The 18,329-nt window shown below is 49.5% G+C and overlaps 1 protein-coding gene across 8 annotated transcripts in view; it reads right to left on the bottom strand.

Moving 5' to 3' along the window:
- Positions 1–18,329, bottom strand: part of VSTM2B (V-set and transmembrane domain containing 2B) — a 177,030-nt gene that overhangs the window by 8,410 nt on the left and 150,291 nt on the right. For 6 of the 8 annotated variants that reach the window (XM_048958637.1, XM_048958638.1, XM_048958636.1 and 3 more), the window contains 5 exons: positions 13,418–13,534; positions 11,818–12,049; positions 11,453–11,637; positions 10,332–10,361; positions 9,670–10,063 (listed from right to left, as the gene is read on the bottom strand). In XM_048958637.1, coding sequence (XP_048814594.1) covers positions 9,670–10,063; positions 10,332–10,361; positions 11,453–11,637; positions 11,818–11,890 — 682 coding nt within the window. In that variant the 5' untranslated portion in view covers positions 11,891–12,049; positions 13,418–13,534. The remainder of the gene's footprint in view (positions 1–9,669; positions 10,064–10,331; positions 10,362–11,452; positions 11,638–11,817; positions 12,050–13,417; positions 13,535–18,329) is intronic. The other 2 variants (XM_048958633.1, XM_048958634.1) reach the window with 1 other exon arrangement.

An 18,329-nucleotide genomic window follows, 5' to 3' on the forward strand; every position in this document is an offset into this window, starting at 1 on the left:
TCTCAGCACAGAACTCCAGTCACAGCGTGTGCTGCCAGTTACTCAGGAAGCAAGCTGCACTTCTGTAGGGGGGTAATTCCCCTGGAAACACTAACGAACAGAACCTGGTGTAATTGGCTCTCACAGCTCAAGCGCTCTAACGACCATCATAAAACTGAAGGGCTGCAAAGGACACCAGGTGAAGGCTGTTTGTATTGGAATGGAAAGCAGCGTTAGTCACAGCACACCTGCCACCCCAAATCATGTCAGTTGTAGCTTCACCTACCAGCTTAGTTTAAATCTCAATGCAGAGCTAAGAATTAATGCAAAAATTATTTTTTCTTTCTCTTTTGCAGAAATTGCTGTTACTTTTAAGCTACGTTCTCCATCTTCTTAATGTGGATGCAGAACTGGAGTTCAAAGACTGTTAACAGAATCTCAGTGGTTAAATAAAAGTGAAATGTATTTTTACAAATCATTTTTAAGTTATTCTTACCAAACACTGACGACAAGTTTTGTTTTTTCCATACCAATTCAGTGTTACTGTGCTGTAATACACTGGGCAGCAAAAGCAGACACACAGGACTGTAGAATTCTTCTGCTCTGAACACAAGGAGAACTGTTATTAATTTCTGCCTGTGCAGTTAACCTGAAGCACTTTCATTATAGCTCACATTGCTTATAAACAAGCTGGACTTCGTGTCCTCAATCCTGCTTTTAGTGCCTCGGTGAAAGTTTTGACTTGTGTTAATACATTGCTGCGTTTGCAGATGTAAATAAACAGAGTGTGGTCTTCATCCCCAGGATCTGGACATGAGATCTGACCCAGATTTGAGAACAGAGGGCTATTCTTCAGAGACTTTAAATCAGGAATACAGTTATTTACAAAGTACAAGCACTTAAAACATATTTAGTTTATGTTTTGAATATTGATGTGATAGTAGGTTTTTTTTTCCTTCTGTAGGCTTATTTATTACTACACAGATTTACAATTTTGCTTTTAAATTATTTATATACACATGGCTTAAAGGGAGAGTCTACCACTAAGGAGAACAATAACAAATTGTTCTGTTGGTGGATGGTGAATTGCTCCTTGGCATCACTCATCCTTCTTTTGGATTTGCAACATAATAACATTTTACTGTAGTTTTCTATTTAATAATTTGCTTTGTGTGAACATTCATCAAAGTTTGACTTAAAGCAGTTCATCCAATTGAAAACAACCATTAATTAGCCAACTGCCTTGTGTCACACATTAAAAATGGGATGGTTCTTTTACTATCTATATTTAACCAACGGCCAAAACATTTTCCAGCTGTTCACTATTTTTCTTCCCAGAATCTGAGCAGACCCTTGGTATTTCTTTCTGAGAAGGCGGCAAGATGCAGGGGCACATTTAATGCAGAGCTGGAAGGTCCATTTTCCTTCAACTATGATGTAACACCTAAAATTTGACCGCCCACATAGGATGGAACTGGGACCCTGGTTGGTAGCATCACCAGATGTTTCTTTGTACTGGCCACGCAGGAACAGCCCATTTCCTTACACCAGTGTTCAATTAAATATCTCAAACCTGGCATTTCATTAAGAGGTCAGGGACCAAACTGACCATAAAGACTGATTTATTCTCTCCATCTGAAATCTTCAAACTGTGCTTGACAGAAACTCCTTGAGAAGCTGTCCCTACTGTCTTGCATCTGTGGAAGAAATAGGAGTTTTCTATGGACTGTCAGTCAAGGCTCATTACAGGCATTACCTCCCAGGTACAGCACATTCTCTCACCGACGTAAATTTGGAGCACTTCCACTGAACTGCATTTACCAAACTTCAGATCTAAGAGCTGCTTAGAAGTTCTTAATTAAAAAGACACCATTATTAAAGTCACTACACACTTTCTGAACTAAAGAGGCAACAGGCTGTACTGCATTAGAGTTACTGTGTGGTTTGAGACTTGATCTTACGAGGTGCATCACACTGCCTTCCATTCAGACCCCTGTGGCACAACACATGCTGTGTTCCTGACCATGTCATCATTTCACGTCTTTTCCATTACACCAGTTTTTACCATCTGCCCGCCTTCTCTCCTCTGACATCCACTACTGCACACAGACCCCCACATAGAAATGAATTGCCAAAATATCCTGTAACAAAAGTAAGTGACAACTACTCCTAACATTGCAAAGTCACCAGGTTTAGGTATTTCAAGTGGGATCTGTGTTTTCATTTGGAGTGTACAGCCCTCATGAAATGAACATGATTGGACACTTACCTGTATCCACATCTGTGAACTAATGGCAGTTGATCATGGAGAGAATGGAGCACAGGCTCAGGAATTCTAAAGAGACTGCAGCACAGTGCCCATTTCTGGCACTGGTAGGAAAATAAGAATATCTCTGTAGCAATTCTTTGTAGCACTCTGGTTCTTCAATTTCTTTGTTCTGTTACATCTGAGAAAAGCCCATCTAAGATACAAGTTCAATGTCTTAGTGGTACTCCACTGCACTGGTGGCAGGGATGGCACGGGATCTGCAGCATTCAGAGGCTTGACAGCACTGCTATGGAGCATGGGGAATCCTGTTTTCTTGTGAAACAGTTTCCCAGCAACCTGGGAGCTCCTGCTGACCAACCTTAAGCCCTCTTGAAGACCCTGAAGCCCCTGCTTTAACAGTGGTATGAAAAATAGGTCACATGCATCATACAGTTACAGACAAGTTAGAAAACAAAAAATCAGACTGCAAGGAAATGATGCAGAAAGAGAAGTTTGTTCTGTTAGGAAATTCAAGAAAACCATTTCTTCTGCAATTTTGATTTTCTGAAGTCCTGCAGGGCTTTGTTGGAAGCCAGCCTGCAAGTGCCTGTGGGACAGGAGCTGGGTCCATGCTGCTTATGGCACTTCTATTATTGAAGTGGATTTTGGATCACGTTAGAGCTCATTTCAAGGGAACCACAATAAGGCCACTAACAAACAGAAGGAGCTCTGGCTCCAGCAGCAGATTTGATGAACGTGTGGAAATGCAGAGCAGTGAGCAAGAAATACTTCTACTTCTTAGACCGCCAGAAAAACATGACATGTTTGTCAAAAGGTAGAAACTCATCTTCCACTGAAGTCACAAGCAGGGACACGGACTGCAGGGAAGAGCTGGCACACTTTCCCTCAGCATTCCCACTTCCCCTCTGTGGCAGCCAAAGCCCCGTGGAGCAGCCGGTCTTACCAGTGCTTCTGAAGCCCCTGTGCCATTACCAAGGAGCAGAGGTGGCACACTGAGCTCTGATGGAGCAGCAGCTGGGCCACGGGGCACCACGGCCCTGATTGCACACAGCCAAACGAGCAGCCCCACCACCCCAGCATCCTCTCACAGAAATTAAGGAAAAGCTTCATGAAAACACCTGCACTGATTTATAATGAGCTGCAAAAGCTGCTATGGACTGTGCCAGGGTAGAAGAGGAAGGTATCCTGAATACTGAGAAAGAGTCATTCATTCTATATACATTATACAGCCTAAATCCTTTATATTGGTCTGAATGTAAATAAGCCAATAGTTTTCCTCTCAAGACATGCAGCTGGTCTCTACTTTGTAGCACATTTCTATAAACAGATTTCTGCCTTGGTATCTGTGATCTCTGCTCAGTGGGAAGTAAAGACACGAAATATCTGATTAATGAGACCCAAAACGTGCAGCTGTGAATTTGTTTCAATCCAGAATTTCCTGCAGCTCCAGGATCTAAACCCAACTTAACAATACTGAAGACCATTAATTTACTCCTTGGCACTTGAAAAATGGGATACAAAATTCTTTTTAATGTGACTAGGTGAAATATGAATTTTGAGCTAAAACATGCAGAAAAATAACTAACTACATTAGTGGAAGCTTAGCAGTAAATCAGCATCCAGCCCTGCACATCCTTCTTCAGCAATACTATGGGAGCAGTTCCACCTCATACAGCAAACAGCAAAAACCACAACTCAAATTACCCAAATCATGAGGCTGATTGAAAGTGCTGGGGTTGAGGTTCCAGCTATTGAGCTTTAAGCCTGTGCCATATTCTCAAGTTTTTCATCATAAGTAGGGGAACCAAAAAGCCACACTGTGTAAAGCACGCAGGCTAAATAATAATGCAGCCACAGAATTCTGAAAGTCAACACTGTAAGGCTTGGAATAGAGATCACACTAGATGGAATCCATGTATTTCACATTCTGTGGATGTGACATGAGCTGTAAATATTTGCAACCCCAAAGTAAAGAGCAAGATATGTTAGTTCTCACTTCACTGTTTTCAGAGTATTTTTGAGTTGAGCAGGATTAGCAGCAAGTTGCCAATACAGTTGCAATTATCATTCCAATCATTACCAAAGCTAAGCAAATCCAAGTGCAGATTATCTAAGAATTTTTTTCTTTTTTTTTCTCCCCAAACACAAAAACCAAAACCCTATCCAGTCCATACTTAAAGAACAAAGCTAAGTCTATTAGCAGAGAATGTGATGATGCAAGGAAAAATGCTGTGCTAAGAACAAGTAGGCAAAAAAGCGGAGTCCATTGCCTGCACTGAGGGATGGCCTTTTTGCTGGATGCCAGCAGGGGTGTTGTGGGTGTCCCTCACAGCTGCACAGCCCCTGCTAACCTTACACACTGTTAGCTGGCAGCTCAGTGAAGGTATTGCCATGCCCTGGGGCTCAGGGAAATAAAACTTCACAGCCTAAGCCAGCAAGGGAACAGCTGTGGATGGGGGACATTCTTCTGGGCCTTCTTACTCTCGAGCTCCTGGGCCTGAAAGGGAATCAGGTTATAAACGTGACTTTAAAATGTATTAAGTAGTACAGACAGTAGGGGAACCTTAGGCGTGATCAACAGGCAATGAAACAGCAGACAGAAGATGATGCCTGTTAGGGGTGTTCCGGACTGCTCAGCCCCAAGCTGCAGCCAGCCGCCCCCAGCTGTGTGGTGCTGCAGCTCCCAGCAGCACGGTGCCATCGCACACATCCCAGCACACATCCCAGCAGCTCAGTGCCCTAATGCTGGGCACAGCAGCCCGCACTCAGCGCTCACACTGACTTCTCCATGGAGCACAGCTGCTGCCCTGCCAAACTGCTGCTTTCCAGCTAATAAAATTGCCTCCCAGCTGATAACAGCCTGGCAATATAAAATACTCGGTTGTTAACCGCTGTTGTGACAAATAATACCATTCCACTGACAACTCTGTTTTTTCCAATACAAACCTACTTGAACTATTTATTATTGACAAAGGGCACTGCTTTGCCATTATCCAATTTTAAAAAACACAAAATAAACAGCAGTAGCAAATCTGCCAGCACTCTCTCTGCTTTAGCAAGCTAAATCAAACCCCTCTCACTGCCGACAGCCCCATCAGATCCTGGAACATCAACTTCAATGATGCAGCTCCTGCCTTGTTGGCTTTTCAACTACAGACCAGTGTCAGCAATGGCCTTCTCCAAACTTGTTCTTCTGAGACTGCCCCGACGTTCCTTTGTACGGTGACTGCTGAGCACACCACTGAAACATCACAACAGCACAGCTCACGTGTCACATTACACACCAGAGAGCTGCATCACCAGAAAGCTCTCACCAGAGAGCTGCATCCCTGGTGGTGAAGATGTAACATTTACTGCCTGCCTTGCCAATTACACAGCCTGCTGCTGGTACTGCACCCTCAGACTCCATTTTGCCAAGGTTATCTAAGAAACCCAGCGGTACATGGATATTCCCAACCAAAATGCTGTTTGTTCATGCAAAAAGACACACAGGTGCACTCAGCTTTCTTCATATCTACTTCAGCTTTTCATTCACAAATGAATCACTTTGTAGCAACATCTCAAGCAGCTTTAGGCACAACAGCCACATTCATCAAAACAACTTAGAATACCCCTTTCATTACATTTAGTCACTTTGTTTTTTAGTATTTTCTCATCTGTAAATTGAATACATTAGAGAATTTGAAACAATACTCAAAGTTCTGCAAGGACACCGTGCAGGCTGTCACAGAATGGGCCTGAGCTGTTTGTCCCATCCCTCTGGAGAACAAGTGCGAACTACTCAAAGGAGGAGACTCTAATAGATTGCACTGCCACCCTTCAGAACCAGCCCAGCACAGCTCAGTTCTGCCCTACGCACTGAGGTGATGCTGCTGCAGTCTGTGCTTTTGTCCAGTTCAAGAATTACTCCATAGTGCGCACACAAAAGAAGATATTTGACCTCACTTGTCCCCAAGGAGTCTAATTTGCCCAGATATTGAAGTGCTAGTGATGTGTATTTAATGAGAATTCTTTTTGCGTGTTTATTATCCAGTGACATTTAGGAGGTCAGCCTGGTAACTCAGTTACGGCACTCTGTTCTGCTCCTTTATTTAACGCAGAGGGAAATGTGAGCGACCCAGGTTGCATTTATCTATAAACAGCAGCAGTGTGTGAGCTCACAGTTGGTCTCATGAAAAGCACAGGGGGAGTGAAGGAGACCCAGGCAGTACGGGCCTGGGAGGTACAACAGAACAGATTTCCCTTTCGGGCTGCGCTGTGCAAAGCGCATCCATCAAACACACGAGCTGCCCTGGCTGCTTCCCCTACCAGCAAACACAGCCACTCACATTCTGACGAATCCTGGAGAGCCCCAGACCCAAACGCAGTGAAAGCTAACCCCAACTCAGCTACAGCTCTCCAGCAAGGCCCAGCTCCGTATCCTCAAGGAACTGTGCTTCTGTTCCCATCTCTGCAGCACAACAAAACACACCTGCTGCTTCCCAGCCCCAGTGGAAGCCAAGTAACTGCACCACTCCCGACATGGTCTCCAGCCTCAGCTGGGTGTTCCAAGCACCACCAGGAGCTGCTCCCAGACGGGATAACAGCATACCCAACCCTGCTCTGCAGTCCCCCACACCAGGCCCAGGCAGGAGCAGCCCTCCTTTGCTGCAGACATGAAAGGCTGTGGAGGGGGAGGCAGGAGAGAGGCACGAAGCAAAGACTTACTTTCTTCCTTGCTGTGAACATTTCATCTTTGCATAACACATGAGTTTCTCTGTGTCCTTCCTAGAGCACTCCAAGCATAATGAAGCACAGTTTCTTGTTTGACACTCCCATCTTTGTTTATTTTATTTAAAGCTTTCACTTCAGAGCTTTATGGCTGGAGATCAAACAAATAAAAGGGAATTTGGAAGCTGTACCACCTGATCTGCATTCTGGTCAGAAGTTGAACTAAAAATTGCCTTCAGCCAATGCACAGCACTCATTTTGGAGACCATTTGGCAGCACATACAAGCGCTGCTCCCTAAGTAATGCCTTCTGTTTTATTACACTGGCCCACGAGATCAGAGGTGGGTGGCGGTGGTGTGGCAGTAAAGGCTGAACCTTCCCACCAGCATTGCTTTACACGCTGTTGCTGTGTGACAGATAGCAGCAGAGAGGCACTCTGAATGGCATCCGAGACGGGAGCATGGATGAAGCAAAGGAGTGACACTGCAGTCCTCCAGGCGGAAAAAACTGCGCCCACTGACATCCATTGATGTCTATTGAATGCTTACAGAGACCACACGGCAGTGTGAGCACAGTGAGGGGTGGGTGGTAAGTTCCAGCAGCGGCAACAGTGTGTCACCTCCACTGACACAGCTCTAGTTCATTGCTGGCTACAACGCACAGCTAAGGGCGCTGACTTTGTTGAAGCACAGGTTTGTAGCTGAGAACGTGCTCTATCAAAGAGTGTAATTGTGCTCTTTGTATCTATTGTAGCTTTTATGGAAATAAATAGGAGGCATTACTTTCAGAGTGACCTAATGCAGCCAGTTTGCCCCCTGGAAGGGCAGTATAAAATAAACTACTTGTTTGTCCTTCCACTATCAGATAACAAAGACTGACTCCTGAATTCAGTGCCTTGCTCACATTTATGAGATGTGGAATCACTGTTTGCTATTTAATCTCAGCACCAGCACACAGGAGATGAACCTGCTCCTCCTCCTGGACACAGCTCAGCAATGCCCACACTGCTATGCACTAAGAACACTTTCCAAGTTGCTGCGCCAGACTTTCTCCCTACAGCAAAAGATTAAACCTGCGTACAAGTATTTAAATTGAAAGTTGTATTTTTCCTTTCATTTAGAAGCACTCATTCTCTTATGGCACAAAATGCAACAAGTTTACCAGCAGACTCTGCCTCCCTCAGGAAGTGCTGTGTTTCCACGTCAGCCTGCCTTACTGGCAGAGGGGCAGTGATCTTTTCCAATCGCACGCAATCACAGCACTGAGGTTTTATACTGTAGCTTCAACAGAGAAGGCTATTTGAGCAGGCAGTATTCCTGGCACAGTGGGCAGCCTGTCGCCTCAGATCTGTTCCCTTGCACACTGTGACATTACTGATCGCTATTTTTTCTTAAACACAGTATCAGAGTACTTGTCCCACACTACGGGTTTTCCACTTACGGCCTGGTCCATCAGGTGGGACTCTGCTCTTTAAGGCATCTTGTTGACAGACATTCGACAGACACATTTATTCTGATCATTCATGCTTCAATCCAACAAGATGATGCAAAGAATCACCTTCCCCACACGGCATGCATGCTGCTGAAGCCAACAAGAGCACACCTGAAAGCAGCACTTTGTCTATAATCATGTTGAAATACAGCACAGAGAGGCCCTACTTTGCTGCACTGAACATACCAGGAAGGGCTCTGCTGCAATGGAAACAGAATTAGATCTCAATTAATTGGGGACATGGCAGCCAGTGCCACACCATCAGCTTCAGCAGTGTGTTCAACACCAACAGCACACCCAGTGCTTGAGCCCACTCCTGCTTTTGTGCAGAGGAAACATCCCTGTGTACAACAAAAGGACTTACAAATGCTGAAGGCTTCTGAGTAACCACATTACACGATTCAGTCACTACACACAGATGCGCAGCACTGATCTGTCACTGAGCTCAGGCTCAGAGGTGCTGTACACACATGCCAGGCTCAGCCAGGACAGCACCGGGCCCTGCAGCCCCACCTGAGTCGACACCTGGTTTCACCCCACGGTCCTCTCTGTGGAAAACACACTACACTACAAAAAGACACTGCTTTCACAGAGCACCACAGCAAAAACCTAAAAGGAGTCTCTTCCCCAAGCAGAGGACAGCAGATGCTGCTCTACACCTTACCTTGCTGCCCCGACTGAGAGCCTGGCACTGTGCTTTCACGGATCAGCAGCAGTGCCAGCAATGCCGGCAGCACCGCACAGCAGGCGGCTCCAGCTTTGCCGCTGCGCAGCCGGCAGCATCGCTCCCCACCTGGGAATTCCTACAAAACGCTTTCCTACATCCTGCTATCTCGTTCACGGCTTCTTATCTCTCCGTTACCGCCACCGCCGGCCGTAACACCTGCATTTTATTTTCGGCATTCAGTGCAGTCCAGAAACGTACGGCCGGCAGCGGCAGCAGCACCGCCCGGTGCGCACGAGCCGCCAGCCGGGCCGCTTTGCCTCGCACGTGTCACCGCAACACACGACTCCTGCGTGAGAAAGAGACCGAGTTCTTCGGGCACAGCGCGAAGGACCGCGGTCCCCTACAGCCGCAACCAGCACCGACACGGTGCGCTCCCACGCGCCGTCACCGCACCGCCGCCTCCGGCGCTCACCCCACAGCGGATCCGGGGCGGCTGAGCTCGCGGCCGCCCCACGCTCCGACCTCCCGCCCCTCCGCGCAGCCCCGCGCCTACCTGAGCCGTGCTGCTGCTGCAGGATAGCGGTCCGCCCCCGGCCCTGCCCCTGTCCGGGCGGCGGCGAGGCCGAGGCGGCGGCGGCGGCAGAGGGTCCCCGCTCTCCGGGGGGCGGTGGCGGACGCTTGCCGGGCCCGGGCGGCGGCGTGGCTCTACCAGCGGGGCCATGGCGGCGAGGGGCCGCCCCGCTCTGGATGTGGGACACCGCCTCGGCCGCCTGCACGTCGGGCGGAGCGAAGCGGGACAGGACGCGCAGCAGCGCCTGGGCCTTGTGTTCCTGCGTCTCGTCGTCGCTGTAGTCCGCCACGCGGCACTCGTAGACGCCCTCGTCCTGCCGCCGCACGCCCGACAGCCGCAGCCGGTGCGAGATGTCGTTGCCCTGCACGCGGACCGTCTGCAAAAGAGCGGAGCCTCAGGCGCGGAGCCGGCCCCGCCCCTCTTCTCCCCCCTCTCCCCCTCACCCCCACCCTCGCCGCTCGCAGAGCCGTCCGGCCCCGCGCTTGGGCGGCAGTAGCAGCCGCCGGGAGGCCCCCCCAGCCCCAACATCCCCTCCCCGAACCCCCCCGCCCGCAGGGAGCGGCCGCCACACCGTGGCTGCACCGTGCGGTGCCGGCAGTGGGGTCGGGGCGAGACGGGGTGCGCGCCGCGCCCGCTGCACTTACGCTGATCTTGGTCGCGTCCTTGTTCGCCACCTGAGGAATAGAAACAAGAGATCAGAGCCCGTCCCGGCGGCACGCGGAGCGGCGCTCCCTCCCACCCCGTTACTCGGACGAGTAGATCCCCGCCCATGGCACGGGGGAAGACGAAGACCGGCCCGCCCCGGCGGCACGCACTGCACCCTCGGCGGCACCGCCCAGCGCCCGCGGGCAGCTCCCGGCACCGCGCTGCGAAACGCGCCGCCTACGGCAGCGCCGACCCGCAGCCCGGACCCGCTGCTCGCACGACAGTCTTTACCGTCGGCCGTTAGGCTGTCCCCGCTAAGTGCTGTAAAACTCGAGCGATGTCACAGCTCTCGCCGATGTACCATCAGCTCCGCGCGCACCCCGCCATCATTTCTGGTGAAAGCGACTCGCGGCTTTTCTACGAGGTTAAATCCAAGCGATTTATCTCCCTGTCTGACAACTGAGTTACACTTTCCCCATCCAGCCGGCACCGCAGTAGCTCAGCGCCTATAGCTGCGCATCTCGATCGGAGCGCTGCAGGAAAACGAGCGGTACCCGAGCCGGGAACGGAGCGTTCCCCGGCCGCACCCCGCTGGCACCGCCCGGGGCATCGTACCGGAACGGGCTGCGGGGCGATCCAGCCGTTCCGGGGAAACGCGGCGGAGCGTTCAGAACGGCGCCCGCCCCCGAGCCTGGATGCTCGCTAGGGGGAGGGGACTCGCAAGATTTAACGCTACTTCATGCATTTTAATTTCTACACCCGACTGCGTGAAAACGGCTGGCCGAGCTCCACACGCAGGTGTACGCGCGCACCCCGCTCAGCGCTCATCAGCACAGCGCTGCCCCGCGCCGCTCCCGCAGCTGCCGGCGGAGCTCTCAGCTCGCGAGGATGCCCCGCTCAGCGCGCTGCCCGCGCCTCCAACCCCAGCTATTCTCCAGCCACCTTGCTCGAGCCCTTGCTTCTGGCTTCGCATCCGGACTCCGAGCATTTTCTAGTTACAGCCCTGAAGACGCTGTCCTTATATTCCTATGGTGAATTTCCCCCTTCCCCGGAGGCCGCGCTGCCCCGTTTCCAGCCGCCTCCGTGCCCGCCGGCTCTCTCCCGGCCGCGTCCCCCTTACCTTGCTCCTGCCGCCAGGGATGCTGACAGCCAGTTCGTGTGCGAGTTCTCGGGCCGGTTCCTTGAGGTACCACCACTGGATTTCCAAGGAATAAGAGGTGGATCCGCTGGCTCGGAAAGCGCAAGGCATCTCGATGTCGTCTCCCTCCCTAACAGTCACATCTTTGGGAACTTCGGTGAAGGTGGCTGGGAGGGGAACACAGAGTTACGAGGCCGGTTAGCGGGGAGCGGGCTCCGAGCGCCGCGGGCAGCGCGCTGCATCCGGACCGGGCCGCGCCGTCCCGCAGCCGCCCGCCGCGGGGCTCCGCGCCGGAACAGCCCCGCTGCGCCCCAGCAGAGCCCCGGGAGCGCCGAGCCCCCACTCACCGGTGACGCCGAGCAGCAGCGGCGCGTGCAGCACTAGGGAGCAGAGCGTGCAGAGCAGCCCCCGATTTTCCATCGCATCGATGGGGCCGCGGCGGGCGCGCCTCAATCCATCGCACGCCGCGGGGCCCGGCGTCGCCCCGACAGCCAAAGCCGCCCGGCAGCCCCGCGTCCGCGGGAAGCTACTGTAACATCCGCGGCCGGCAGCCGCACTCAACGGGAGGAAGCGGCGTTCCTGGGAATTAAAAGAATCCCGTCCCGGCGATCCGCTCGGCCGCGAGCGGGTTCAGCTGCCCTGCGCCGAAGAGGGGCTCGCTCCGTCCAGAAGCGCGCAGGCGACGCCGGGCTCCCCTCCGAGCCCCATCCCAGTGACGCTGCGCGGTGGCACAGCCGAGCCTCGCTCCGCACCCGCACGGCCCCGCGGCGCCGAGCTCTGCCCCCGCGCGGCGGCTCCGCGTCCGGCCCGCGCCTCCCCGCCCCGCCCCGCGTGTCCCCGCCCCGCCCGGCCCCGCGCTCCCTGGGAAGGACCGCCCGGAGGAGCGCGGAGCTGCGTGCCGGCAGCCTGTGCTCCTCCGGGCTGGTGGCTCCGTGCCTGTCAGGCCTCCTAAATCCCTATGTTCATTACTGGTTAAAATGCATTAAGGAAGAACAAAAAACAAAACAAAGCAAACAAAAAAAAACAAACCAAAAAAAAACCCCAACAACCAGCAACTAACTCTATTGATTTAGAATAGCGTCGTAAAAAGAAAATGCTTCTGCGGATCAGCTGTTTCTTAGGCAAACATCCCAGTTGAGAAGCAGTTAAGAATGGTCACAAGTCATAGCAGCAAAGTCATTGCAATGAGTTACTGCCCCAGCACAGACTGATTGCTGCACTAAGTAATGAGGGGAGGCTGTATTTTAATAAATCTAAGGTGCCTCGCTACCATCTTTGGCTTTATTTCTCCTCTGAAGTTCCATTTGAAGGCACCATCCTGTTCAGCCACAGCTCCATTTCATCATCGCAATGGCACAGAGTGGATTTAATGACCCGCAGAACATTTTCTTTCTACTTTTAAAGCTGGACATGTGATGAGTTCTACGGACCTGATTATCGGGACGCGCCTGTTTGAGAGTCACTTCATGGTGATTATTGGGCGCTGGAAGCACCCAACCACCCACCTCCCCGCAGCACCCACCTGCAGTGTGGATGGGATCCCAGGGCTGCATCAATCCATATTCCTAATGGAATTTTTTTCTTTCTTCAGACTACTGTCTGTCATTTCCACTGATTATATCAGGATTTAAACCCTGCAGTGGTCTCCTGCTAGGTCTGTGGTATGATGCAGCTCCTTTCCAGACTCCCCCTGGAGCCTGACCCCTGCCAGGAGCAGAGCCCAGCACTCAGGCAGCACACTCAGTCCCAGCCAACCGTAAGGGCCTTTACTGCAGTAATTATCAAACACCACTTCATCAAATAACCCAACAATCACTTCTGCTTTGCCTTCTGCCCAAAAGCTCATCACGCTCCATACATAAATGAGCATCATCATTTCTTTCCACACAGAGCCAGCCTTAAGCCACACAGCACCGCAGGGAGCTCCGTGAGCAGCTCATTGCCTACCTGGTGTGCAGCAGTGTCTCCAGGGAGCGAAGCTGGGTGGTGGTTTGCAGCAGTGCTGTGCTGTGCTAGCGGGGCGGCTCTGGGGCAGCTGGCCCTCCTCAGAAGGCTCAGGGACACCTGGGGACAGACAGACCGCACAGTCAGCACACACAGACCTGCACACACAGACCTGCACACACAGCCAGACATGGCAACTCTGGAAGCACAGCGGCCTTAACAAGGAAGGGTTCTTTCTCTGGCCTTCCTGCTACTGAGAATGCAGGGAATCTCTGCTTACCTCCAACCATCACATAATCACAGCAGGTATATGTGAAGTTATGACAAAATGTATTTGGAAACCTTTTACTTAACTTTTTATTTAAACTGATATTTAAAAATTTCTTCTGGAATTGCAGCATTGAGAAATTTTATGTGGGCTCAGATGGCGGAAATACCCGGCTGATGTTAAGAGGCTTTTGTTTCTTGGATATAAAAAATAAGCAATAAAAATGAAAAGGAAAGGCAAATGCATTTAAGTCAGTTCTATTTTCATAAATCTAAGGTTGTTATTGTGGTAATAGTGTTGCTGAAGTGAAGGCAGTTTCATCTCAAATGTGCCCCTTGGTTTATACCATTAAGCCTTCAGTCCCACAGTATTTACTGGCCACCAAATTTGATTTTCCATGTAGCAGCTGAACACTTGAGCACCGATATCTTTGTATTCAATTAAAGTAAGGAATTAGGAACATGAGTGTGTTTTCCACAGTCTTAACTTAGAGCAATAACAAGGCTCTTTTATGTTCTCATCTTCTACTAAAATTATAACGGGGGACTATGGTGCTCGAAGCTGAATAGCAAGTGTTCTGAGCAAATCATGTTGCTCTCAGGATTGTAACAACGTTTGAAGCCATTTATTGATTCAATCCTGCCAGCAAAAGGGACTTCTGCAGTGCATAAGCTATCACCTGCCCACGCTCGTGCCCTGAACGGTTGATGAAAGCAGAACACCCCAGTGAGAAACTCCCTTTGCTGGCCCTGCAGCATCGCCCATACCAGCAGTTCTCAGGGAAATGAAGGAAGAATTCAGGTGTTGACAGCGAAGGCCGTGTTTTGTTGATGACTGGTTTTGCCGTAACTGTCACTCAGACACGGCAGTACGCTGTGCAACAGATAGATAACATTATTTTACAGCCAGGCAAACTCAAATTGCTTGCTTTTATGGAAAAGTCCTGTGGCTTTTTCATAGCTTTCCACTTCCAAATCAGATTTGAGCAGAGAAGACTCTGCTGTAGGACAAGCCAAGACACGGAGCATTCACTTTTGGCCACGTGATCCAAATGGCTCCATGCCTAAGCCCGAGAGAGAGGAGCTGGAGAAGCCCTGACATCCCCTCCTGGCTCCTGAGCACCTTTCTGGGAAGCCAGGCAGCCCGAGGGGCCGCTGGATGGAGCCAGCTGGCTCCTCCCAAAGACACAGCCATCTTTGTCTGCCTTCCCTTCCTCCTGCTCTCACACCCGCTCTCAGCCCCAGCTCCTGCTTGGCGAGAGCTGTGGAAGCACGGCTGGTTGCAGGCGATGGCAACCATCAGCAGTTACACCCAGAGCCCTCGGCAGGCACAGTGTCTCAGGGGCTGCTAACGGGAGGCTGCTGCTGGGCCGTGTTTTATGGCGACTTGGGAAATCCCACAAGTGATTCTAGCACTGCGTAATGGCTGACATTTAAGAACAATTCCGCCTGTAACTTTTAAAAATGATGTACAGCCCCATTATTTGAATAACCAAAAGACTTGCTAATGGCTGCTCAGGAGCCTTTATTCATACCCTGCTGTTTGGAGTTACCCCGTTCAAAAACTAAAATGGTGCAGGTCATATTTCTGAAGGAGAAAGTCACGACGATCGTCTTATTTTACACCCAGAAAGCATATGTGATGAGACCTTTATTTTGAGTTAGTGCAAAAGCACTCAGTATTCCTACCACATTTAAGCAACATCCATCTCTGCCCTAAATCCTCCAGCAGAATTAAGTCCTGTTCAGTGCTTTATTTGTAGACTTTTGTTAGATTTTCCTTACTATACGGATGTATTTTCATAGTTATGGGGCCCAGCTCTGCTGCTGCTGGCAGAAAGTACATACTTTTGCAGAGGGCTCTGGGGGGCTCAGGGCAGCACCTCCCCTGGGGTTGCATTGTGCTCACAGAACAGGTGAGGGCCAGAAGTGAGGAATGGACGTAAACAAACAAAGAAAGCAAGAGAGATGCTAAAATGTTCCCACTCTGCTTCCAGCACAGTGACCTTCACTGTGGTGCTTCTGCCTCAGAGTAGCTCATAACAATGGACTGGCAGCTGCCAGCCCCGTTGCCTTTAAAATGTCACTGCTTTAACATCAAATCAAGAGGTATAATTGCATTTTTCCTTCCTTCCTCCTCCCTCCCCTCCCTCCCCCAGATTCCAGCTCTGATCAGGCCCAAGCCAATGTGGCAGCCTAGCTGTATTTCTTCAAGAAATTTGGAGAGACCACAAGAGCTGCAGGCTCAAAGGGCCACGCTGTGCTCCATGCACATGATGGCTTTCTTCTTTGCCATCCACAGCCGTGGGCTGTACAGGATTATGGGACAGGCAGAAGCTCAGTTTAGGGTCTGAGAAAGAACCAATTGTCCCATGTTAGGAAACTCAGCGTTAAAGCCATCAGCCTGTGTTATTTGTTTTGCTAGGTTTTATTCATTCTTGTATTCTGGACAAGTGACATTTCCCCACAAAAGCTTCATTTTCTGTCCATAAATCTGAGTAAGGTAAAAAACATGTCTCTGCTTTTCAGCTAGGCACAGTTCTTGCTTTATGTAGCAAATGCATTTTTAATTGCCTTTAGTTTCTACTTTATCTACTTCTCTGATATTCTTTGTTAAAAGATCTGACAGTGTGAGACACTCGTGCAAGGACAAACAGAAAGAGAAGGCAGTGTGTATGCACAGCACAGCAGTCCCAGAAGCGTTTGGGCAGCGCTCTCAGACATAGGGTTAGAGTTTTGGGCAGGAGCTGAATGCAGGGATCCCTGGGGGTCCCTCCCAGCTCGGGATATTCTGTGATCCTGTCATCCTAAAAATTCCACGTTTGAGTTAGGCAATAATTTTAGCAAGTGTTTACCAACATCCTGGTACATCACATTCTCACAGTGGTAGAAATAGGGAACTAGAGTCAAAATGTTAAGAATAAAGACTAGTTATCCTGCTGGAAAAGAAAGTTAAGGTGCAAGAGAGAACGGCGCTGATTGAGGCAATGCCTTTCCTGCTCGGCTCAGAGAAACCAGCAATCTCTCCCACACTGAAAATGGACGTATGACCTCAAAGAGCTCCCAATATTTCAAATGGAGAAAATTCACACAAGAAACCAACAGATCAGACAGGATATGCAGTGATCTCTTGAAAGCTGAGGCCTCAGTTCTGCAAACATTTTGGAGGCACAACACAAATTTGTCAGTAATCTGTCAGCTCCTAATGAGCTGAGATGATGTGATGAACCACTGTACAAGATTGTAAAGAACATTTGTTTTCTATGTGTAAAATTGAAGAGTCTGCTTCCTTTTTTACAAGCAGCTGAGATTGCTTTTCCTTTCCTTTTTATCACTCGCACTGCCAGGATCACACCATGCTACGCTCTCTAAGAGCACAAAGCAAAAAAAAAAAAACCACCTGAAAAAATTACAAATTCAATTCACATCTATCCAGTTTTTCAAGAGATACTCAATGGATGACTGAAGAATTAGTATAATTACTGCAACATCACAGATACTAAGCAAATAAAGCCTGATTAACTGGAGGTAGGGAAATGAGTTTTATTTGCTTGAAGTGTATTGATTTGCTTCTTCTTGCCTTTTTAAAAAAGCAATAAGAGCATGATAAATCACTGGAAGAAAAATATGTTGCTGTTAAAAAGCCACCTCTTGCCTGCCTCCTGCCTCCAGCCCAGGGCCAAAGCTCAAGGCACTATGAAAACCTTTTGGATGAAGCAGTGAAGCACGAGGCTTCCTGATGTGGCTGCTGGGCAGCTCGCACCAAGCAGCAGCTCCAGCAGTGAGGACACTGCTCTCCAGGAGTGGGGAAGAGAGCTGTGTGTGCTGAGCCTGCAGGACACACAGTGTTCTCTGCAGGGCTTTGTCTCCTGGCCTCACCATGCTGCTGATCCAGTGTGGGGGAAACAATCAGGACTCAGTTGTGCTCATATTGCCAGGTCCCATTTCAACAACAGTTTAAGATACATTCTATTTTATCTAAAATTACATTTCTCTCTCTTTATATTGTACATACAACATTCAGCACCTAGAGCTAAAACTCAACTGGATGTTGTACTTTCAAAGGTTTGCAAGGATTTCTACATTAAATATGTGTGCAAATGTAGGAGAATACTCCAGATGCAAGTTAATGTAACAGTTAGGGACCTAAGGATGCATCATGCCTGCATTCTATATCTCACCACAAGTGAGAAAAGGTGCTGATAGTGTGATCCTAGTTAGTTCATTCAGCTAACATGAAGACCTTTGCCAAACCAATGCAACTGGGACATGTGCAGAAATCCTGCCAATTTGTAGCGCGGAGAAGAGAATGTGGGAAAAAGAAAAATTCAAGTAGTGCAAGAATTTCAAGTTTACACACAACACAGAAAATGAGACTGGGCACAAACACTCGTGCTAAGCACACCGTGTCTGGGCTGAGCACAGAAGGGCTTCCAAGCACTCAATTCCTTTTCCTTTGAAGCTCAAGACTGTATTTTTATCTTTTAAGGAACTCTCTGCCTAAACCACAAGAACCCATCCACTTATAAAAGAATGCATCACCACTCATTTGAGCCAACAGTTTCAAAAGGCATCCATTAATTTTGGATGCTTCTGGTTTTAGATATCTCCCTTAATGAGCCTAAATGCAAACACACTTTTAATAATT

This window comes from Lagopus muta, chromosome 12, assembly GCF_023343835.1.
Source record: "Lagopus muta isolate bLagMut1 chromosome 12, bLagMut1 primary, whole genome shotgun sequence".
NCBI lineage: Eukaryota > Metazoa > Chordata > Aves > Galliformes > Phasianidae > Lagopus > Lagopus muta.